This window comes from Boleophthalmus pectinirostris, unplaced genomic scaffold (assembly GCF_026225935.1).
Source record: "Boleophthalmus pectinirostris isolate CB_2022bp ecotype Guang Dong unplaced genomic scaffold, ASM2622593v1 HiC_scaffold_4, whole genome shotgun sequence".
Taxonomy (NCBI): domain Eukaryota; kingdom Metazoa; phylum Chordata; class Actinopteri; order Gobiiformes; family Gobiidae; genus Boleophthalmus; species Boleophthalmus pectinirostris.
In genome coordinates, this window is record NW_026571353.1 from 6488258 (window position 1) to 6512837 (window position 24580).

At 40.8% G+C, this 24580-nt stretch overlaps 1 protein-coding gene across 1 annotated transcript in view; it reads left to right on the forward strand.

Moving 5' to 3' along the window:
- Positions 1 to 24580, forward strand: part of htra4 (HtrA serine peptidase 4) — a 61459-nt gene that overhangs the window by 34393 nt on the left and 2486 nt on the right. Inside the window, exons 4-8 of the mRNA XM_020931030.2 lie at positions 13648 to 13842; positions 17743 to 17775; positions 21688 to 21802; positions 22864 to 22921; positions 22996 to 23091. Of these exons, the coding sequence (XP_020786689.1) occupies positions 13648 to 13842; positions 17743 to 17775; positions 21688 to 21802; positions 22864 to 22921; positions 22996 to 23091 (497 nt within the window). The remainder of the gene's footprint in view (positions 1 to 13647; positions 13843 to 17742; positions 17776 to 21687; positions 21803 to 22863; positions 22922 to 22995; positions 23092 to 24580) is intronic.

Below are 24580 nucleotides of genomic sequence, written 5' to 3' on the forward strand. Positions count from 1 at the left end.
ATTCCACACTACAACTTTTCTGGAGGAGAGTTTGCCAGCTACTTGACTCGAGTAATAACTCACGGTGTTATTGCTCTGCCTGGAATCTTCCACAGTGTGATATTAAACCCCAGCCACATCGGACAAGACGGCCAAGTTGTTTATGTTATAATTTATGTTTTCTTTCTCAAGACCATTACCCAATTAGAAAGCAGAAGAATCCGGGTATCATTCGTTCATTCGTTTTTTCAAAATAAAAACAAAAATGAGAAAATGAAAAAACAACGATTTTCTTCATTATTTGTCGCCAAAAACAAAGTGAAAAAACAGATAACGACTTTGGGGTCAGGACGAGGACTGAGACCAGAACTGAGACCAGGGACTGAAACTGGGACCAGACTGGGACAAGATGAGGATTGAGACTGGGACTGAGACCAGGATGAGACTGGGACTGAGACCAGGACCAGACCGGAACAAGATCAGGACTGAGACCGGGACTGAGACCGAGACCAGACCAGAATCAGACCGGGACAAGATGAGGATTGAGACTGGGACTGAGACTGGGACCAGACCGGGACTGAGACCAGGACGAGACTGGGACCAGACCGGGACAAGATCAGGATTGAGACTGGGACTGAGACTGGGACCAGACCGGGACTGAGACCAGGACGAGACCGGGACCAGACCGGGACAAGATCAGGATTGAGACTGGGACTGAGACCGAGACCAGTCCGGTACTGAAACCGGGACAAGACCGGAAATGAGACTGGGACCAGACCGGGATAAGATCAGGACTGAGACCAGGACTGAGACCAAGACCAGACTGGGACTGAGACCGGGACCAGACCGGAACAAGATCAGGACTAGACCGGGACCAGACCGGGATAAGATCAGGACTGAGACTGGGACTGAGACCAGACCGGGACCAGACCAGGACAAGATGAGGATTGAGACTGGGACTGGGACTGAGCCCGAGACGAGACCAGGACAAGATCAGGACTGAGACCAGGACGAGACCGGGACTGAGACTGGGACCAGACTGGGACTGAGACCAAGACCAGACCGGGACTGAGACCGGGACTGAGACCAGGACTGAGACTAGGACTGAGACCAGTTTAGTCCTGGTTTAGTCCTGGTTTAGTCCTGGTTTAGTCCTGGTTCAGTTCTGGTTTAGTCCTGGTTTAGTCCATATGCGGCGCAAAATTCCAGCATCAGAGTTTAAGTCTCGGAAACAGGAAATGGCCAATATCCGTTTTTTCCCTTATTCATTTACACACAAAATGAAAAAAATGAAAAAACTTTTATTTATATGGCTTCATGTTTTCCGCTTCCAGCATTTTAAGACACAGGAAACACACTGGTCTTTCCTCGTTTTCCAGCGTAGTCTCAATGAAGCTAAGCGCTACATACGCTTCGTCATATTGCCTCGTCTTACCTTTCGTGAGATTGTCGTTTGTTTCATTATGTCTGTCTCCGTGTGTGTGCTTGATGCAAAAAAACAACACTATACTGCCAACTGCTGTAGTGGATGTGCAATTACATTTTATTTTATTTCTAATACAGCAAAAAAAAAAAAAAAAGAAAAAAAAAAAAAGCATGTTCCCTGAGGTCACACTCGCCCTCCCTGGCTTTGTGCCCAACTATTTGAGAAGGACTGGCATACACTGAGAATGAGAAGAATGTTTATGTGCTACATACTGTATTTTTCAGAATATAAGGCGCTCCAGAGTGTAAGTCACAAAAGACAAAAATTAGTAATTAAGAAGAAAAAAACATATACGTCACACCAGACTATAAGTTGTACTTTTTTGGTGGAAATTTATTTTATAAAATCAGGACCAGGAACTGACATTTCATCTTGAAAACAAGTTCTAGTAATAACAATAGAACAAAGAACAACAGACTGTTAACGTCACATATGAACAGTTCTTTAGATAAACTATAACATAAACAACAGAACAGAACAAGTTTACCAAACTCTCCATCTCACTCCAAATCACTAAATCCATTCAATTCTTCATCCTCGGTGTCACTTCTGAGCAACTCCACAACCTCCGGAGGTAAACAGAGCAGCACTTCCTCTTCTGTGTAGCTGTCGTCAGACTCAGCATCAGTTTCAGGTAGAATTATTCTGGCCTTTCTGAATCCCGACAGGATGATTTCAGTTGTCTTTATGTTTGTTTAAATGTTAAATTGTCAGTGATATGGAAAGAATGGTGCGTTCGACTGACATGATACAGACAGGACAGTGGCTCTTTCTCTTTCTTCTGCAGCCGACATGTGCAGTAGAGTGCGAAGTGACAGTACAGGAGCACACAAGCCTAGAGCCTCTTGTGGCTGTCAGTGTAGACATTTTATCATATAAGTCACACCGGAGTATAAGTTGCAGGAAACACCCAAACCATAATAAAGTGCAACTTATAGTCTGAAAAATACAGTACTATATCTTTAAATTCTTCTCATTAGCTGTTCAATAAAATGATGCAAATACTACCTGCCAGTATACAGCCCATATGGTTTTGGTAAATGCTCTCATTTTATAGCACTTTTACACCTTCAAGGCACTCAAAGAGCTTTACATAAAGGAACCACTCCACCATTCTCACACGTGTTCATGTACCAGTGTACACAGGGTAAAGTGGGTGTCTTGCTCAAGGACACAATGATAGCTATCTATCATCTATGAGAGTTGGAATCGCACTGCCAAACTGTGGGTCAATGGACAAACACACCAACTGAGTTACTGTTGTTTATTAGAGAGAAAATATGAGCACCTAAAGAATCCAGAAACAGGAGAAAATATGCAAACTCCTCCACGCGATTAGGAAATGAACCAGAAACCTTCTTGCTGTGAGGAGAGACATGAATATCAAATTTCAATAAAAAATCACCAAAATATTAGAATTGTGTTAGTTCTGTGTGCGTACGGCTGGCACCCTTTACCTCACAAAGCCGCAGGTTCGGTGATGATGATAACACCAGATGGCTCTCCACAAATTTGGCATTTTATTTTCTGGGATGACTCAAGAACTTACTGTGATGTTGCAACATTAACCAGATGTTTGGGGCTCCAATCATTTGCACTGCTCAGAGGCACTGCAAAAAGTCATTTTATCTGTCCTGGTTCCTCACTAAAATCACTTTCTACTTTCTATGGCTTAGTAGCTGTTGGTGCAGCTACGGAAAGCGGTGTGGGTCAAACAGTGTGTGCAATAATGATGCGTTCAAGTACAGCGGCAAAGATGGAAAATATCTATGCATACAGATTACTGTTTAAAGATCCTGTATTACACGATTTTCTATATATCTAGTTATAATGTTGTCTCCTCATCAAAAACATTCCGAGTTGTGTTTTGTTTCATTCACATATTCAGCACACAGAAAACACTCCTTCACTAGAAATGTTTGGATAATTTGGATAACAGTACTGGGAGTAACACGTTATAAAAGTAACGAATTACTGTAATGTGTTGCTTTTTGCTGTAATGCAGTAATGTGGTGTTACTGGGGAAAAAAGTGGTAATATTTTCCTCAGTACAAGTCAGTAACGTGCGTCACATTGCTTTTTTAACCAAGACTGAAGTGGTGGGCTTTTTGTTTTTCTTCATACAAATTCACTAAAATCACCACGATATCAGCAGCGGTGAAACGCTGGAGATGCAGCAGCATAGACCGTGATCGCGAGCGAAAGGACCGGCGCAGAACTCCACACTCCACGGAGCTAAAAGCAGCTGACACCCGATTGCACTTGGGGGTTCTCTCAGAGGCGGTCCTAGATTCCAAGTTCTAGTCCAAGATTAGTTCTGGTTTAGTCCTGGTTCAGTCCATATACGGCGCAAAAGTTCATCATCTTCACACAATTATTTTGGTGAGAGTAACTTAAAGTTCTGCAATAGTAATGTAATGTCTTACATTTTAAATGCAGTAATATAGTAATTAGGGGTGTCAAATTATCGCGTTAATTGCGATTAATTAATTACAGTCATATTTAGCGCGTTATGTTTTTTAATCGCGTTAATCTCATTTTTAATCTCTAACTTTACTGTTTCTGTATGTGAGTTGCTTTACTATAAAACCTGTTTTTATGTGTTGTTGGGACAACAACACACACACAAAAAAACACATTTATAAATTTTTTTATTTCGGTAATTCCACTCATTGCCGGAAACCCACACAGAACGCGCGCAGTAAGAGCGATGTAAACGTCATGTTCACGTTGGCGGCGTCAGTCGCACAATGGACGAGGTCGAAGAGCCAGTAGAACAGAGGCAGCAGTGCACAGGTAAAAACACATTCGTGTCTTGGAAATTATTCTCCTGACGTGAAATATAAAAGAAAATAACAAATATAAAATCGCCTACAACTTAAATGTCACTGGTGAAAACAACCTGCATAGACTCATGATGTCTGCACTACTGTCCTATAGTGACCTGCCACATGAGGGGACACGCACACAAACACACACACACACACACACACACAAACAAACACACACCTTCATCATCGTCATTAACCTGAGAACACGCGGACCACGTTTCCTTCCGTAGTTACTGCGTGGACACCGACGGTGCTCCCGTGAGCCGCGTACGTTTTCTCGCGTACACTGCGTAAACCGCGCTTCCTCCTGTGCACCTCTAAACCAGAACTAACACCAAGACTAAAACCGGGACTAACCCAGTCCAGGACTAAACCAGAACTAAAACCAGAACTAAAACCAGGTCTAAACAGGTCTAAACCAGAACTAAACCAGAACTAACACCAGGACTAAAACCAGGATTAATCCATTCCAGTACTAAACTAGGACTAAAACAGGTCTAAACCAGGACTAAAACCAGTGATCTCATATATAAAGCATTTCTCTATCAATAATATTTTTAATATGGTTAAGGAAAAACTGGACTTTTTATTGTCTTTAAGTAGACAAAAGTTATTATGTTCAGATTTCCTCGTCTTTGCTACTTTACAGCAAACAGTTTCTTATTCATGGAGACTTGGGCTCAACAGCCAATTTGGAGAGATTTGTTAAACAATAAATGACTTTATAAAGTCACTTTTTTTGTTCTATATCAGTCTTTTGATCTGCCACAATAATGTAATAATGAATTTAAATGAAAATACCTCAAATTGAAGCTTTTCTCAGCTATTTTTTAGGTGAGATTAAAAAGAGATTAATTAGATTCATTAATTACAGATCATAATTAATTAATCTCTCAATTTTTTTAATCACATGACAGCACTAATTGTAATGTAACAAATGACTTTGAAATGACAGAAACAAGTCATAAATAACACATCACAGTTTTGAAGTAACTTGAACAACAGTGTTGGATAATAAATGTATGTTTTATTGTAAGACATGCAGAGACTATTTCATATATGACGGTACATTTGTTGGTCCGGGTCTACTGTATTTTAGAACATACATCAGGAAAGGCTTTAGTATTCAAAAAAGGAACATAGAACAGAATGCGAGAAGGAAACAGCGAAGGCGTGCACACGAGCAACAAAACACAAAGCAGCTCAGGAGCAACTTAAATCAGCCATTTGTGACCACTGAAAAAGACAGAAGCACATTCTGGACTGGGACGGAGCAAACATCACTGGGACAGAGGAAAACAAACATTATTGCGGGATTAAAGAGGCAATCAAAATATGAAAATGTGCCCATGAGACGATAAACCTGGATGAGGGGGCTTTTTTACTCTCACACACCTGGGATATTGTCCTGAGGAAGTGGGACTGCAGGTGGCGCTGTCGTCCTGCCTCCACCAGTAGGAAGACAGCACCAAAACCTGTTTAAATCAACTGAGCGACACGTCACAGCAACATCATGTGACCACTCTGAGGAAGACTCTAGTGAGCAGTCCAAACTGTCAGATATGACAACAAAGTCTGAAAAAAGAATCTAATAACATAATTTATCGGAAAACCAAATGAGCCTCGTTGGACATGTTATAGTTGTTTTCCACTCACCATTTATAATAATAATAATGCAACAATTTTATATTACGCTTTTCTGGACCCTCAAAGACACTTCACAGAACATTATTCATTCACGTCACACTCTGTGGTGGTAAACTACTATTGTAGTCACAGCTGCTTTGGGGCAGATGGACGGAACCACCTTTACTCACACACACCACTTTCATACTAGGCACTGTGGGTGAAGTGCCTTGCCTAATGACACAACAACAGCTTTCGCAACTGGCGCCCCCCTGTGGCACCCGATTTTCCCGGTGATTTCCCATCCAAGTACTAACCAGGTCTAGCCCTGCTTAGTTTCTGAGATCTGATGGGATCAGACTTAGACAAACTGGTATGGCCACAGTTTACTCCAGTTTATATTGGGGTTCGGTCAAGTGGTAACGGAGGGAAACAGGGGCAGATTTTTTACATTCAAATGTCTCTTATTCAGAAACTAGAGGGACTATTGAAATAAGTAAAGTATCAGAATGTAGGAAAGAGTTACACTCCAACAGGGTCAAGTTAAACCTGTGATATTCTTTCAAGTTGTTGACAAAAAATTTTAAAAAACTCATGTTGGTAACGGAGGGAATGAAATATGCAGCACTTTTTGGGCAATAAATCCAAACAGTGATAACTCTTGGTTCTCACTTACATATCCTTAACAAACTGGTTTGAATATTTGCTTCATATAGTTTTCTACCATATATATATATATATATATACCTCTTACTTTTTGAGTCATGAGATTTTTTAGTAAGAAAGGTCATGGTAACGGAGGGAAAAGTAACGGAGGGAAAATTGTGCAAACAAGTAGAAGGTGCATGATTTTGCATAATTTGTCAGTTTTTTTCTTCCGAATACTTTAATATTACTTCAAAATGAAAGGAAACTATTTCTATAAAATATGTCAGTCCTTCCAAGCAAATTTTTATCATTTTAAATAATTTTATTTTTTTTTTAAATCCTGTACCTTCATCAACAGTTCAAAGATGGAATAACACAAGATATGATGAAATACATCCATTTATTGACATGATTTGCAGGTCTTTGTAATTTGGGAAATAATTTTTGTTCCATGTTTCATACATGGTCTGTTTAAAACATATGGAACTTTAGAACCAAAAATGGTACAGAAAAAAGGTCAACAGTTTCATAAACTAGAGTACATATGTATCTGTTCAATACTTTTTTATATCAGATGCATTAACTTGAATTTTTGGCCTTGCTGTTTACTTCTGCTTGACCGGGCCCATTGGTTGGTTGTGTTTGGAGTGATTTGTGCATGTTTACGTAATTGCTTATTTCCAAGACGCCATGGCATATGCCCACAAATCTGTACTTATTTCGTTCTCCAATTTTATTTTCCTAATCAGTGATACACTGATTCACATTCAGCCGTGTCACGTAGACATTTTGGTAGAAATGAAATAAATTACCTATGTGCATGTACTAGTATCCAGAGGAGATGCCGACAACCTCACCGCTCTTTGTTGTGATGACATTTACTATTACCTATTACTACTATTACCACTGAGCCGTTTTTTTAACGGAGGAATTCAGCAGTCTTGTTTCTTTTATTAAGTCATTTTAAGATGAATATCGCAATTCAAAGTTTGCAAATGATAACATAATGATCCACAAGTGTCATAGATAATAAATATATAACAGACACAAGCACTAACAAAACCTATTGCTCCATTACACTGCATTATTAATCTGCAGACAGAGTTAGAAAATGTTATCTCGTTCAAATACATGTTTGTACCACATTACAGGAAACCAGGTCTTATATAACACGTCAAATGTGATCTTATTTGCATAACCATATTTGCATATTAGAATCATGTAAACCAGTTCTAACCCCGAATGTAATCTTACTCCTATACCCCTAGGCCCATATACTATTACATTACATTCACGCACACCACAGATTAAGAATCATCTTTTTTGCTTCAGCTCGTGTCCATCAGTGACAGATAGAGAATGTGTTGGCACTATCTTTAAGTGGCACATTCCTGGGTGATAAGAGCTCACAGCCCCAGCACCCGAGGACATGGGGCTGGGATAAAACTTGCATTAAACCTGCCACACGATTATAACAGACAGGAAGAGGCTTGTTAGGGCTTTTTTTAGATTTACAACACTTTTCAGGCAAATTTGGAGGTGAATCAGACTTGGCGTGTTATGGAATGTTTGGACATTGAAACCATTGCGTGTTGTAGAGTAGCCAAAAATTGTACTCATTATAATATTTCTCAAGTTCACGTAAGCAGTGTTGTGGAGTAACGGATTACAAGAGTACAAATAATGAGTAACTGTATTCAGTCACAGTTACTGTCTCAGTGAGTGGTAATTGGATTACAGTTACTTTGTTGAAATAAATGGATTACAGGGAGGTATTTTCCTGTTTTCACATTTTGGGCTAAACCAGGACTAAAACCAGGACTAAAACCAGGACTAAAACCAGGACTAAAACCAGGACTAAAACCAGGACTAAAACAGGACTAAACCAGGACTAAAACTAGGACTAAAACCAGGACTAAACCAGGACTAAAACCAGGACTAAACCAGGACTAAAACCAGGACTAAAACAGGACTAAACCAGGACTAAAACCAGGACTAAAACCAGGGCTAAACCAGGACTAAAACCAGGTCTAAACCAGGTCTAAACCAGGACTAAACCAGGTCTAAACCAGGTCTAAACCAGACTAAAACCAGGACTAAAACCAGGACTAAAACCAGGACTAAAACCAGGACTAAACCAGGACTAAAACCAGGACTAAAACCAGGACTAAAACCAGGACTAAACCAGGACTAAAACCAGGACTAAACCAGGACTAAAACCAGGACTAAAACCAGGACTAAACCAGGACTAAAACCAGGACTAAACCAGTAAACTAAACAGGTAAACCAGGACTAAAACAGGACTAAACCAGGTCTAAACAGGTCTAAACCAGGTCTAAACCAGGACTAAAACCAGGTCTAAACCAGGTCTAAACCAGGTCTAAACCAGGACTAAACCAGGTCTAAACCAGGTCTAAACCAGGTCTAAACCAGGACTAAACCAGGTCTAAACCAGGTCTAAACCAGAACTAAAACAGGACTAAACCAGGTCTAAACCAGGTCTAAACCAGAACTAAACCAGGACTAAACCAGAACTAAACCAGGTCTAAACCAGGTCTAAACCAGGACTAAACCAGGACTAAACCAGGTCTAAACCAGGACTAAACCAGGTCTAAACCAGGACTAAACCAGGACTAAACCAGGACTAAACCAGGTCTAAACCAGGACCAGCCAATCAGCAAAGAGCCATATATTCAGTGTTGTCAACAATTCCCGAGATCGAGGATTTAAAGCCGGAACAAAGAAAATGTTTGGTGAATTTCATAAAGGGGAAAGACGTTATTGTCCTTCTTCCTACAGGATTTGGGAAAAGCTTACACCAGTTAACCCAGTTAGTGGCGCATTACATATGTCACGACCAAATAGCTGCGATTGGTTAAATTATTAAAAAGTACGGTATTTTCCGGGCTATTAAACACGCTCTTAAGCCTCCAACCCCATCAAAAATGACCGCGCGCCTCACAATCCAGAGCGCCCTATACACGAATCCACTCGGGTGTCCCAGCACGACTTCAGTAAACTACAAAGCCGCAGCGCACACAAACACACACGGAGCAGACAGCGACCGCGCAGTGAAAAACACCCACAGACACACTCATCACTCCACGCCGACGAGGAACGGAACGGAAGAATGAACCGAAAAAGTGAGTGCAATGTGCCACTTCTAGACCCAACTGAACAACTGAATCACTGCTAAAGTGCCGACAATCTAGCGGTCCCAGACAGCACCCTCCCTACACGCCACAACTGAACAAAGCCCAGAGTCACCGTGAACGCACCAAACAAAGTCCCACTGACCCATCCAACTGTTGTGTTTCGTTTAAAGTCCGGTGCGGTTTATTTGTGAAAAAAGTTAGAAAATAGACCATTTAATGACGCTTTATAATCCAGAGGGCCTAATAGCCCGGAAAATACGGTACCCGCCTCCCGTCAAGCGAACGAAATCTAAGGCTGCGAGGTCAGACAGTTTGTACGAAGTGAAACGAAGTCAAAACCGGCTTTTAAATATGAAAAAATTGGATGGAAGGACTTTAAAATAAATATAGCCACCAAAATGAGTTCTACATTCTTGCCTTACAGAAAGTGAAGTTCCAATCAAATTTTTAATTTGTAAAAAAGCAGAGGAGAAGACATTACAAGTATGACAGCTGCTAATTGCATTTTATTCTGATCTGATAGGTGTTGGGAACAGACTCTGGCATTGTGCTTTCTGCCGCGTTTCTATATGAGAACATTGTTATCCAACTTGTCGATAAGGCTGCGTTTGTGTTAGAGACGGTGTATTACTCAGTGGAAATGACGGTGTTAAAGCGTTTTACTTCTCTTCAAGGACGGCACAAGGTAACAGTGTTCTGAATGTGAAAACCTTGAGCGAAATAATTATCAGTTAGGAAAAACATGCGCTTGTATTGAGACTGTGGCGGATAAATACATATTGCCGCGCACGGGTTTGTTGTGTCCTCGCAGATTCTTCTATTTTCAGTTATGTCATTTATTTACTGCAGGTCTTACTGTGGTTGACAATTGCACTTTATTGAAGTATTTATAATATTTAGTATAAAAGAAATCTTCACTGTAGCTCAATAAAATTCTTCTCTTTCTCTGCTCTTTTTGAAATCATTCAAAAAGAGGAATTTAAAAAAGAATTTAAACTGACCAATTGTAAATGACAGTGTGAGCCAGGGCCATTGCTCAAACAAAACTACAACTGAACCTGAGTTGCTAGAGTTTTAACCTGCAGCCAGAGGACAGATAGAGGTTTTTCTCATTCTCAGAATCCAGTCCAACTTTATTTGTGTAGCACATTTTATAAACAAGACAGTTTCCAAAGTGCTTTACATTATACTTAAAAAAAAATTAATAAATCAGCAGAATTGTATTCCAACCATGAGAGAACTAATAGAGTCAATCAATAAAATAATAATCATAAAGTCAATTAAACCAAAATAATAAAATCAATGCATAAAAGCAGTACTAAAAAAATAAAAAGATAAACATAAATAAAATAAAAGTCACAGAGGACCACACAGCTCATGCATTGTTAAAAGCCAGAGAATAAAAGTGGGTCTTAAAGGAATAGTTCGGATTTTTTGACATAAATCTGTATGGCATCCCCGTCATCAGTGTTGTGCATCCACACTGACTTACCCCCCGAAAGCGTCCGGTGAGCCGAGATACTGGCCCGTTTTGGTGCTGAGGAAAGTAGTTCGGCAAGTTGTGTGGGGACTGTATACTAAAGCGTTTTTCTCTCAAAGCAATATTTGTTCAAAAGAGTGATACATTTGCATCACAAAACCATTGTCGCCGATAAAGTCAGATCTCATAATCGCTTGGCGCTATTTTCTCTCCGTACGTACCACTGCGCGCGGCCGCCAGGTGACAGCCGCGCACCGATCCATCACTTTCTTCAGTTGTTCGGCAGTGTTTACATGCGCAGACCGCCGCCACGCGAGAGAGCTAACGAGAGAGCTAGAGCCATAAGTATATGAGCCTGGTTCACTTTGTTTACTGCTCGGAATGTTAGCGACAACATGTCTGATTATGACACCGACAATAAAGACTTTGCCTTTACCACAAACCCAAGGGGAGATCTTTGTGAACCCGAATATACTGATGCTGAAATTCACCAGATGGAGTTAGAACGAGCAGAGAGAGAGAGAAAAGACAGAGAAGTGGTACAAGTTGAAGCTGGAGCCGTGAGAGACCGAGTGAGCGACAATCACCATCACGTCATTTATAAACTCATATACAGCGAACATAGAGCCGACACTGTGACTGAAGTATGGACGACTAATAGAAACATAGAATCATTCACACGTCCACGTAGCTGCTGCCAATAGTGTACGTGACATTTACAATAGTAATAACAGTCGACTTATAAAGTTACGTTTTGTAGAAGCTTCACTGGTGATATGACACGGAGTGATTTACTGCACACAGAGTTACAGCTGATTCTTGAGTCTGTTCTCTTGTAAACACAGCGGCACTTCTTCGTTCTTACCTGGTTTCGTTTCCACATTGAAGCCAAAGACAAGAAGCCAAAGTTTCCTCAGCGCAAAGTCCGTGACAGGAAAACGGTGAAATGTGCGTGGAGATTCAGCCAGATTTTTGTTGTTACAGCCTGGAGAATCAAGAGTTCGCACCATTTTTTAGATATATTCATATGTATCTTATACAAGCTCATATACTTATGGCTCTAGCTCTCTCGTTAGCTCTCTCGCGTGGCGGCGGTCTGCGCATGTAAACACTGCCGAACAACTGAAGAAAGTGATGGATCCGTGACAGCCGCGCGCAGTGGTACGTACGGAGAGAAAATAGCGCCAAGCGATTATGAGATCTGACTTTTTTGGCGACAATGGTTTTGTGATGCAAATGTATCACTCTTTTGAACAAATATTGCTTTGAGAAAGAAAAACGCTTTAGTATACAGTCCCCACACAACTTGCCGAACTACTTTCCTCAGCACCAAAACGGCCAGTATCTCGACTCACCGGACACTTTCGGGGGGTAAGTCGGTGTGGATGCACAACACTGATGATGGGGATGGCATACAGATTTATGTAAAAAAATCCGAACTATCCCTTTAAGACGAGACTTAAACTCTCCACTTTGGGGACTGTTGGGACGTGGGGAGGGCAGAGTGTTCCAGAGTTTGGGGCCGGCCACAGAAAAGGCCTTGTACCCCCTGGTTTTAAATCTCGTATTAGGCCTCACGAGCTGGAGCTGCACATCGGACCTCAGAGCACATACGGGGGTGAGGTCCAAGATGTACTGTAGGGCCAGTCTAAACCATTCCAGGGCAGGCCTGGAAACGTATATTTCATGTTTTCAGGCATTTATAATCACAATCGTGCATACAGTCACTTTGGAACATTCTCCATGGAGATGGAGAACTGTGGTTTGTGGAGATGCACGCCCTATCACCGTACGCATGGATGTGCATTTTTTATCCAATCCTATCCACTTTATTTATATATCACATTTAGGGTTGTCCTGATCACGAGCCGGCTGAACCGAGCCGGACTCGGACGTTATGTTCCTATCAGGTATCGGATAAATAATATACATATATAACACACAGCGCACAACAGTTGTTTTTTTTTGTTTTTTTTTTAATAGATTGTGAAGTGTCTAGTCTCAGATCTGATTTCTGTTTGTAACTGATTAATAATTGTATCTGAACTGAAATGCACTGATTTGAAATGTTTAGTAACTATCGTTGTTGATGTTTTGTCTTGTAAAGAGAAAAGTGAGCAGATAACGTAAGATGACTCTTCTTTCTGCTCCTTTTCATTCATTTCTTGTATGTTTGATATTGTGACACTGTTGATGTCTTTTTATACTTGTACCTGTAACTTGGTCTGGTTTAGTCCCCATGAAGACAGAAACTGTGAAACATTCCAGACAAAGCAATAACATCTCTATGGAGAAAAGCATTTGAGGGGCCCTGCGCCAGAAAACTTACACAATGCACTTTTAAACCTAAAAACTCTTGCCCCTCTTTCTGAAATAACAACTTTAAATTCTACCACAACCACACTCTATCCACAGTAACCTTTTTCTCCTCTCCCCCTCCAGAGCCCCCTGCCGGTGCTGCGCCTGGGCCAGTCCTCAGACCTGCGTCCCGGGGAGTTCGTGGTGGCGGTGGGATCTCCCTTCTCCCTCCAGAACACAGTGACCACAGGCATCATCAGCACAGCGCAGAGGACCGGACAGGAGCTGGGCTTTAAGGACTCAGACCTGGACTACATACAGACCGACGCCATCATCAACGTGAGCCAAGAGCACTCACTGGCATCTGATTTCTCTTTTCCTCTTTCCTTGCTTCCTCTCCTTGACTCTGCAGGAAATGGGTGAGGAAGTCCCGCCCGCAGACGAGACACAGCAAGGAGAAAGGATCTGAACTCTTCACCAGTAAAGTTTGATTCTTTTATCTGATGTCACCTCCCTCAGGTTTACTCCTTCATTCCGTGGTTTTCTTTGGAACACCACGTACAGTTGCAATCAAAATGATTCAACCCTCACTGTAAATTAGGTTTATTGGTAAAATGTACAAACTAGCTAGCCTGATTCATCAGCCGGTTTTACTTCGTTTTACTTAGTACAAACCGTCAGCCTTAGATTCCATTCGCTCAACGTGACGTATGTAAAGAGACGCTAATGGGGTTAACTGCTATATTAAGCTTTTCCCAAACCCTGTAGGAAGGACAATAATGTCTTTCCCCTTGATAAAATTCACCAAATATTCTCTTTATTCTGGCTTTAAATCTTCGATCTCAGGAATCGTTGACAACACTAAATATATCACTCTTCCCTGATTGGCTGGTGCCCGAACTTGCACTTCCAGGGTTTTTGCGAATCATCTATTGTATTCTGATTCCTGACCTAGTTGCTGGAGAGAAATGAAATTGAGCAGAGGCACTAGGTGGCACCAGCCTGGCTACAAACTAGCAGCTGTTTACAAAAAATAAATCAAACAAGACAATTTAAATAGCTCAACACAACTAATATTACAAGTGGTTTCTTCAAATTCAGCACAAAATGCTACTTTTAATGACTACTGCAGTCTCAAAATGATTCAACCTCTTCATGACAAGCATGTAGTACTTAGTAGAGCACCTTTTGCTGTTATGACCTGCTGCAAACGTGATGCATAAGCAGACACCAGCTTGGCAGCGTTCCTGAGGAATCTTAGCCCATGGGCAAAGGCCTCCAGTTCACTAAAATTCTTGGGTTTGTGTGCTGCAACCATCTATTTCAAATCTCACCAAAGATTTTCAATGGGGTTCAAGTCGGGCGACTGTGATGGGCCACTCTAGTATCTTCCAGGACTTCTTCTTTTAGGTATGCTTGGCATCATTGTCCTGTTGGAAGGTCCAGTGATGCCTAACCTTCAGTTTCCTCACAGACGACATTTTCTCCCAGGATTTCCTGATATTGCATTTTCTGCACTATTAGGTGTTCTGGATTAGATGGTGCACTGTCATTAAATGGTCTATTTTCAAACTTTTTTCACAAATAAACCGCACTGGACTTCAAACGAAACCCAACAGTTGGATGGGTGAGTGGTTTTGTTTGTTTGGTGCGTTCACGGTGACTCTGGGCTTTGTTCAGTTGTGGCGTGTAGGGAGGGTGCTGTCTGGGACCAACGGATTGTCGGCGTGTTCGCAGTGACTCAGTTGTTCAGTTGTGTCTAGAAGTGGCACATTGCACTCGCTTTTTGGGTTCGTTCCTCCATTCCATTCCACTCCTCGTCGGCGTGGAGTGATGAGTGTGGCTGTGGGTGTGTTTTGGTGCGCAGTCGCTGTCTGCTCTGTGTGTGTTTGCGTGCACCGCGGGTGTTGCGGCTTTGTAGTTTACTGAAGTCGTGCTGGGACACCCGAGTGGATTCGTGTATAGGGCGCTCTGGATTGTGGGGCGCGCAGTCGTTTTTTGATCGAGTTGGAGGTTTATGAGCGCGCCCTATAATCCGGAAAATACGGTACTTGATTGAATCCATCTCGCCCTCCACACACTCCAGGTTTCTAGTGCCAGAGGAAGCGAAGCAGTCCCAGAGTGTCACTGAGCCGCCACCACCATGCTACACTGTAGGCAGGTTGTTCTTTTCAGATATTTGAGTCGTTCTATGTCCAGCACTCCTGATGCAACTCATTTGGAGAAACCACTTGTAATATTAGTTGCGTTGAGCTATTTAAATTGTTCTTGTCTGATTTCTTTTTTGTAAACAGCTGCCAGATTGTACATTTTACCAATAAACCTAACTTACGATTAGGGTTGAATAATTTTGATTGCAACTGTATATGACACATTTGAGTGACAGCAGAAAAATGGAGGCGCGAGGAGAGGAATCAAGGAGAAGGAAGCGAGGAAACAGAAATGAGACATGACCACTGTGATATTCAAGGTCTTATTGTGCATTATTCAGGCATTACATTAATTTATTCATTTGTGTATTTGTTAATTTATATATTTATTTTCAGTTACTGCCACAGTATAAATAATAACAGACGAACTAGGGGCCTTTTCCCTGCAGATCTTCCTTGGTTTACAGCTATCATGCCTCGTTGCTAAGCGCCAGACCCCGCCAAACCAGCAGGTGGGATGGGGCGAGTACCTTCAACCTCGCTCCTTATTGGGTCTTTGGTTGCGCACTTGGATTTTCAAATATGGAAGTTGTTTGGAAACTAGTCACCGATTTGGCACAGTTTGGCACTTCTTCAATTTAAGCTGTTTAACTCTTTTAAATGTCTCTATTCTGTGTTCCTAAGCTAAAATTTGTGTATAAAATTCGACAATTTCAAAGATTTATTCTTGGAAATACAAAGAAAAATTATCATATTTGACCAGAATCATCAAAGTTGGCTGTTTTAATTCTGCAGTCAAACTTAAAAGTGCATTGTGCCTCTTTTCTGGTGGAGGGTCCGTCAAAAGCTTTTATTATTGCATTACTGCTTTGTCTGGAATGTTTCACAGTATGATTTTAAAGCTTTTTACATACATGGAGACCAAACCAGACCAAGTTACAGGTCAGATCTGTGGAGAGGAGACCCCGGTCACAGTCAGAATGTCTGTTTTTTTAGGTATTTTTGAGCTATAATTTAATAAATGTAAGACAGAACTGTTTCATGTCATACTGTGAAACATTCCAGGCAGAATACTGATATATCCATAGAAACAAGCAGGTGATGGACCCCTGATCAAAAACTTACAAGGTGCACCTTTGGCTCTAGTCTGATTGATCAGCTGGTTTCACTTTATAGAAACCGTCTGACCTCACAGCATTCAAATTCGTTCACTCGACGGTAGGCAGGTACTTTTTTCATTTAACCAATCGTTGTTATTTGGTTGTGACGTATGTAATGCGCCGCTAACGGGGCTAACTGGTATATTAAGCTTTTCCCAACTCCCGTAGGAAGAAGGACAATAACGTCTTTCCCCTTGATAAAATTCACCAAACATTCTCTTTGTTCCGGCTTTGAATTCTGGATCTCGGGAATCGTTGCTAACACAGAATATATGGCTCTTCGCTGATTGGCTGGTGCCCAAACTTGCACTTCTGGGGTTTTTGCAAACCGTCTAGTGTATTCTAATTTCTGACTTAGTCGCAGGAGAGAAATTAAATTGAGCAGAGGCACTAGGTGGCACCAGCCTGGCTCCTTTAGCTCAGCTCTCTTTTCTAACATTTATAAACAGTTTAAATGCTTAATTTTCACAGACAGTTTGCAAGTTTTTCACAGTAAAACAGATTTCATGAGTAAATTTGATTGAATTAATCTAAAAAATTTGATTTGACGTATCCATGGTTATTATAGCGATTTCAGCCTTTGTGCCAAACTGCCAAATCGGGTAAGATTCCAAATTGGGCAATGACTGCTTCATTTGGTTGCAAAAGAATACTATATATGATTTAAGCTTTGAAACAAGCAGCTATTGTTTTAGCCTCATTTACACAGCTTCACTTCTAAGGCGACCAGCAGTGTTGAGCAACTACTTTTTTTCTTAATTTAAATCTCCAAAAAGTAAAATACCAATGCACAGGTGCCCCAAAGTCTTCCCAGAACACCTGAATTATTTATAATATCAGACCTTTAATATCACAGCCTGGTCACAAACAAACAATGTCACAAAACAGTCACAGTCAACTTCCCTAATTCCATTTTTTTGTCTTCACAGTATGGCAACTCCGGCGGCCCTCTTGTCAATTTGGTAAGAGGATTTATGTCTCATGTCAGAGGGATAATACCATTCATTTGCATTTGGGCTGCGGTGTGATGGTGCTGCTTGTTTTATTAATGGCGGCGAACGCTGGGGTCATGTTTCTTGTCAGTTCGAGTCGCTGTGGCAACATTTCTCGGCGCTGATTAGAAAGGCCCTTTGCATAGCGGCTGTATTTTCAAATTATCTTCACCGTGCTTTTATTTATCAAGGTTGCAGCCCTGAGCATCTGCGAACATCGACTCCCTCGTAACGCGCGGTGAGTCGTGTTCCAGTGTGGAGGCTTTGGGTGTGGGCAGACGGGCAAAGATTGAGCGGATAACAAAACAACTGAAACGTTTAAGTGTAATTATGACCCAGTTAGAATGCCTATAAATACTTGGACGAAGTAGCTGATAAATATTTCCTTTGTTTTTTTGCCAGTTGTGGAGTATGTTCATTTAAGTGGTTGGGTTGTCAAAAGTATCAAAAATCAGACAGATACCAATTGAAATCTATTCCAAAATTGGATATCTACAGTATACTAAAGTTGGATAAATCTAAAATGGGCCAAGATTAAAAAAAATGTGTGTATATATATATATATATATATATATATATATATATATATATATATATATACATATACAAGTATCTAAGGTATCTATACTAAAATTGGATAAAACTAAAATTGGCCAGATGTTCATGTTCATGTGTTTTTATTTGGTCAGTGTTTAACTCATTACATAGCAAAAGGAGAAATTTAATTTGTCAATTGAACAAAAGTTTATTTGGTCGAATACGTTTCGCAGGTTCATCCAAGCTGCTTCTTCAGTTCTGGTCAGTCGCTGGTGGACACTTCCTTATATCTGTCTGCAGGGAGGAGCTAACTACAATGAAACTACTCTGAAACTAACACACCTACTTGTTTACAGTTTCTGTTTATTTGCTAGACCTATTCATCTGTCGTGAGTGTGGGGTCTTATCATAGATCTATTAAAATAACTGGATAGGGTATTGCTGCATGTAGCTGCCTCGAGTTGACGTAGTGGTCACTCACTGGTACTACAGCGGAAAAAATCCCGAGCTGAGAGAAGATTTTTCTCATAGAGCGCAATGTAATCACAAACTGCTCGTGTTTGGCTGACAGGGCACTTACAACTTTCAAAAATGTCGGATTTTGTTGTGATTTTTACCTATTTTTAGATCATAAACTTTTTCTCAGCTCAAAATCCTTCAGTTGTCTTAAAAAACGCTTTATAATCGTTCGCTCCGGCTACACTCTGGTCCGCTCTAGCTCCTCTCGCTCTGATTGGTCAAAGTGATCACGTGATACACGAGTCCATGCTCCGTGCGTGCTTTCGCGTGCATTCGTGTGTGCCCACAGGAGAAAAGACACTACAACACATGCTCGGTCCACCCACATCCACCGGAAGTACCTAGCCGGGCTAAAGGCTAACCTGGGATCATGCTCCATTGAGCTCAGCACGTTGACTTGAATGGTCGGCCATTTTCGAACCTGGGGGCTTGGGTCTTATTAGCATAACCATTCAGGGCCATAATGGAGCTTTCACACCTCTGGGCCTGACCTGGCTATTGTTTTCTTTGTTTTGATTTAGGTTTGAGGATGGAGTTGTAAATTATTTTATTAAACTATTTGGATTTGCGTGTCATGTGACTTAATGTTTTGGAGACCATACTGGAGGTCAAGGTTGGGGTTGATCCGGAAGGTGTATAATTTAACATAAAGTATCAAAAATCAGATACTGATGGATAATCTATATCAAAATTGGAAATGTATACTTAAATTGAGTAAAACTAAAATGTGCTAAGATAAAAAAAATAAAAAATACAGCTAAAACTAGTCCTGAGGTAAGAGGTGCAGAGTGGACATAGTTGGCCTTGGTCCAGCAAGGACTAAAGATGGAAATCAGCTTTGGTTACAATCCTGCATGTTTACAAGTATTTTTGTATCTTGTCTTTCAATGTGTATTGTCCCTTTAATAAATAAATACAAATACAGTTCTAGCTTCTTTAGGTGCAAACTAAGAAAAAAATCAGCGACGAGGGACAAACAAGGTAAAAGTAGTTAACTGCGCTTCTCTGAGGTACACTTACGCTCATGGAGAACTAGAACCGTCTGTGCCCCAGACTGAACTTGTAGCCGTAGACCGACTTGTGAGCACCACCAGCAATGTGCGCTGAATACTTACGCACGAGGCAGGATCCATCTGTGTTCTGCATCGTGGTGCTCTTCCCAGATGCTAAAATGGTCACCTCTTTTATTCCCAGATGGTAAATTGGTCACGTTTTTATACAGTTTCCACCTTCAAGGCACTCAAAGTATTTTACATCGAGGAACCATCCACCCATTGAGACACACGTTAACGAACCGCCAACCTTCTGATCAGTGGACAAACACTCTTACCAACTGAGCTACTGTTGCGTGGGTCCAGTTTGTGCCTCGTTGGTCTTGCCGTTGGGCCTGCCGTTGGGCCTGCCGTTGGGCCTGCCATTGTCCCTGCCGCAGCTCCTCCGTGCTGCCCTTATCCCCATTAAACCAACACTCTCTTTTGGCTTCTGTCTGTGCCCACGCCTACTGTGTCATTAAACTCACTCTGGGCCCACATGCCCACTAGAGCATGGAAACATGACCGAAGTCCGACAGAGACGGGTTTTGACAAATATTTAGAACTTATATTTGGGCTCGGGTTGGACTCGGAAACATCAGTGCAAAAGCTGTTTCCTGTCTACAGTAAAACAACTCACTTTGAGACTCTTAAGTGTTCAAAGATCAGACTCTGCACTTCTAGTTTAGATACAAGTCCAAATTGTGTTATTATTATTTGTGAAATGTGGTGCAAAACTTCAGATACGTGATGTTTAAAGCATAAAAAATTGGCAGTAAAGTCCACAGGAAGTAGAGCCACTATTGTGAAACTGCACCTTCACCTCGATCTGTGCGCTGTGTGGATGTGTCGCCTTTTTACTTTTAACACCTCAAAATGGATTCACAGCTTTGTTTTATGGACTGGATGTCATTATTTGCAGAGGACAATTTCTGTGGATAATGTGGATAAGATGCTGCATTTTAATTTACCACTTTACGAAAGGTGAGGAATAAATGTCGTATTATTTTCACTATATTCTGAGTTTGTGTTTTGTGTCTCTGTGTCCGTTAGAGGAACACAAACAATATCCTGAGTGTGTCATTAATAGGCCTATGAAAATACTGTGATTTTAACCGTGTCGGATTCAGACTCAGATATCTTAATGCCTATCGGGTTCGGCTTGGATTCGATCTCTGCTCTGTCGGACGTGGGCCGGGCTCGGACAGAAAAATTTGTCCCGATTCACATTCTAATGCCAATGTATCCTCCCTCCAGTCCATCTTCCCGTCTCATGCCAGTTTAATTCTCACGCCGTGGACAGGTGAGCTGCTTACCCACCAAAAAAACGTCCTGTGGGTCATCCTCGTAACAGGGGAGGAGCTTCATGTCCATTCCTAAAATACACAAGTCAAACAACGCAAGCAAGAGGATAAAAACAAATGCAAATATGAAACAGTTGAACCTTTATTTAACAAAAAAAAACAAAAACAAAAACACCCAAACAAACAGGGTAATTCTTATGTAAAGTAAAGTGCTTTGTGCATTTGTGGGAAAGATGTCTCTACTCCTCCTTCTTCTTTCACAAACTACATCCCCCTCAGCGACTCGAGTGGACTTTTATAGATATCAATGTGACTTCTGCCAGGATAGAAATGTCCCATCTGCCCTGGAAATCAAACCCTCTACTATTTGAACCAAAACCCATTGGTAGCTACACAACATGGCACCGTAAGCTTTCACATAACAGCAAACAGCATTTCCTTGGTCTAATATTGTTGTATTCTATTGACGGTGTTGAATGTCTGTGTGACAGGACGGAGATGTGATTGGAGTGAACACATTGAAAGTAGCAGCGGGGATCTCCTTTGCCATCCCAGCAGACAGGATACGCCAGTTTCTCACAGAGTCGCACAACAGACAGCGCAGTGGTGAGTCATGAAAACAGCACCGGTATGAAACTACTTTAAATCTGAGCAGATACTTTAAAAACAAGCAAACAAACAAAAATCTGGAGGCAAAAGTGAAGTGGAACATAATGCGATTTCAAGTATGAAAACTCAAGATGGTTATGGCGAATGGAAACACTCACATACATCCAATCCAAGTCAATGTTATTTCTATAGCACATATATTATAAACAAGACAGTTTCCAAAGTGCTTCATATAGCAATGTAAAATGTTTAACTCTAAAAAGATCAACTGAATTATGTTTGGAACAAAAGGAACTAATACAATCAATAGATAAAATAATAATAAATAATAAAAATAAAGACACAGAGGACCACACAACTAACACAGAGAGTAAAAGTGGGTCTTACTACGAGATTTAAAACACTTCACTGTGGGGGCTGTTTGGACGTGGCAGGGCAATGCGTTCCTATCGATTTGAGCTTCTAGCGCTACTGCGTGTGCGCACAACCCCCAAGCTGCTACAGTTTAAATGCCGTCGATTTGAGCTCCCGAGGCAGAAGTGGAGTAATGAGTATCAGTTTTGATTAGTTTTTATTTCGAGTTTGTGCCAAGAGAGACACAATAATCATGTATACTAGATGTATACTGTAAACAACAGAAAAGCACATTTATCAAAAAGGTGTGAGAAGATGAAAAACTTATATTAAGCCACCCCTGTTCATTACGTAGTTTCAAAAATGATGTGGTTGATCACAGAACTTTACAAATGTTTATATATAGCAAAATAAATGATACTCTATGCATACTAAATATACTTTCAACCAAAAACACACATATACATATATAATACATACATATATACACACACACAGTACAGTATATATATATATATATGTATGTATATATACAGTATATACAGTATATATAAAGATTTGTATGTTTTAGTCATAGACTGATTGAAAAAACGTCACCCCTTTCTCTGTAAAATCTGCTGTGAGCCTCGTCATTTTGATCTTAAAATGTTCATATTGTCCTCCTCTACTGTGACCTCTACTGATTTATTCCCTTGTAATCACAGGGAATGCTCCATCGAAAAAGAAGTTTATTGGCGTCCGGATGTTGACGCTCACACCATCGTAAGCGTTGTCATTATTGTCATTTTAAAGTCACTTGTATTCACTAAATTATGTGTTTTTTTGTTTTGTTTTAGTCTGGTTGATAATCTGAAGATGAGAGACAGCTCATTTCCAGATGTGGACTCGGGGGTGTACATTTATGAAGTTATCCCAGGCACTGCTGCAGCCAGGTCAGTCTATGGTTCTCTTTGTAAACAATGACATTTTTTCCCCCCCAAATGTGTGATGAAGCCATAGAAAACAAAGTAGGCAACAAAAGAAAAAAAAATCTGTCAAGGAGCCAGAAACAGATTTGATGCTATAACACAGTAGCGAAAAAGACAAAAAAGACTCCAAAACAAAAAAGACAAACAGACTCAAAATGTATGCAGGTCCTCTTTAAAATATTCTGCCAAGGAAAAGACATTGAAAACATCCTAAGAAAGCACTGGTACATTGTGAACGCAGATCCATCACTACAAAATGTGTTCAAGGAGCCTCCTCAAGTAGTGTACAAACATCTTTAAACTTCAGACAAATGCTAGTAAAGTCTGATTTGATTCTTCCCAGAAACAGGACATTTTTAGACCCCCTTTAGAAACTATCGCTGTGGGTCATGTACACAATTTAATTTTACATGTAAATAAAAATGTCCTTTACCTTTTAAAATGCCCCTGTGGACTTGGTTATGTAGGAAAAACATCTGGAGCACTAAAGACTTGAATGGATGGTGGATAAATCTTTTCTATTAATCTTATGCAGCTGTTACATGACTTTAAGAAATCCATGTAGACATCAAACATACATTCACAGATGGGCAATTATTGGAACTGTCTGGTTTAGAAAAAAAAATGAAATCAAATTAATTACTGTCTCTTTGATGAATCTTTAACATCTTGAAATGTACTTTACTTACATAAATTCTTCCGTACCTCTTACATCAGATCTCATTTGGAGAAGATTACCCAAAATTCCACCTGTGGGAAGTGTCAGTTTCTAAGCAACAGGATCAGAAATAAAGTGAAATAAACCAAACCTGTTGCCTAGGTATAACTCATTGTTTATACTTTGTGTACACAACTTCAGTGAGTCAAATGAAAAGTTAATGACTTTTTGTTAACTTGGTTTGACAAAGTGACTGCAAAAGGCGGAACTGCATTTGTTCTTTCTTTACATAGACAGGTGACATATACAGGAATAACAATAAAAACAAATATTATACTTTGTGAAAATCAGCTCCTACAAATCCGAGGCCATGATGCTCAAAAGGAAAAAGGTGACTTGCTCTCTCCAAGTGGGTGGAGAGGCCCTGCCTCAAGTGGAGGAGTTCAAGTTGAGATACTTGAACTTGAAGTTCAAGTATCTCAGGGTCTTGTCCACAAGTGATGGGAGGATGGAGCGTGAGATTGACAGGTGGACCGGTGCAGTGTCGGCAGTGATGCGGTTGCTGTATCGGACCTTTTGCCAGAAGGCAAAGCTCTCGATTTACCGCTCAGTCTACAAGAATGTAGCTCACCTATGGTCATGACCTCTTGACCAAAAGGACGAGATCACGGATACAAGCAGCTGAAATGAGTTTCCTCCGCAGGGTGGCTGGGCGCTCCCTTAGAGATAGGGTGAGGAGCTCAGTCACACAGGAGAGGCTTGGAGTAGAGCCGCTGCTCCTCCATGTCAAGGGGA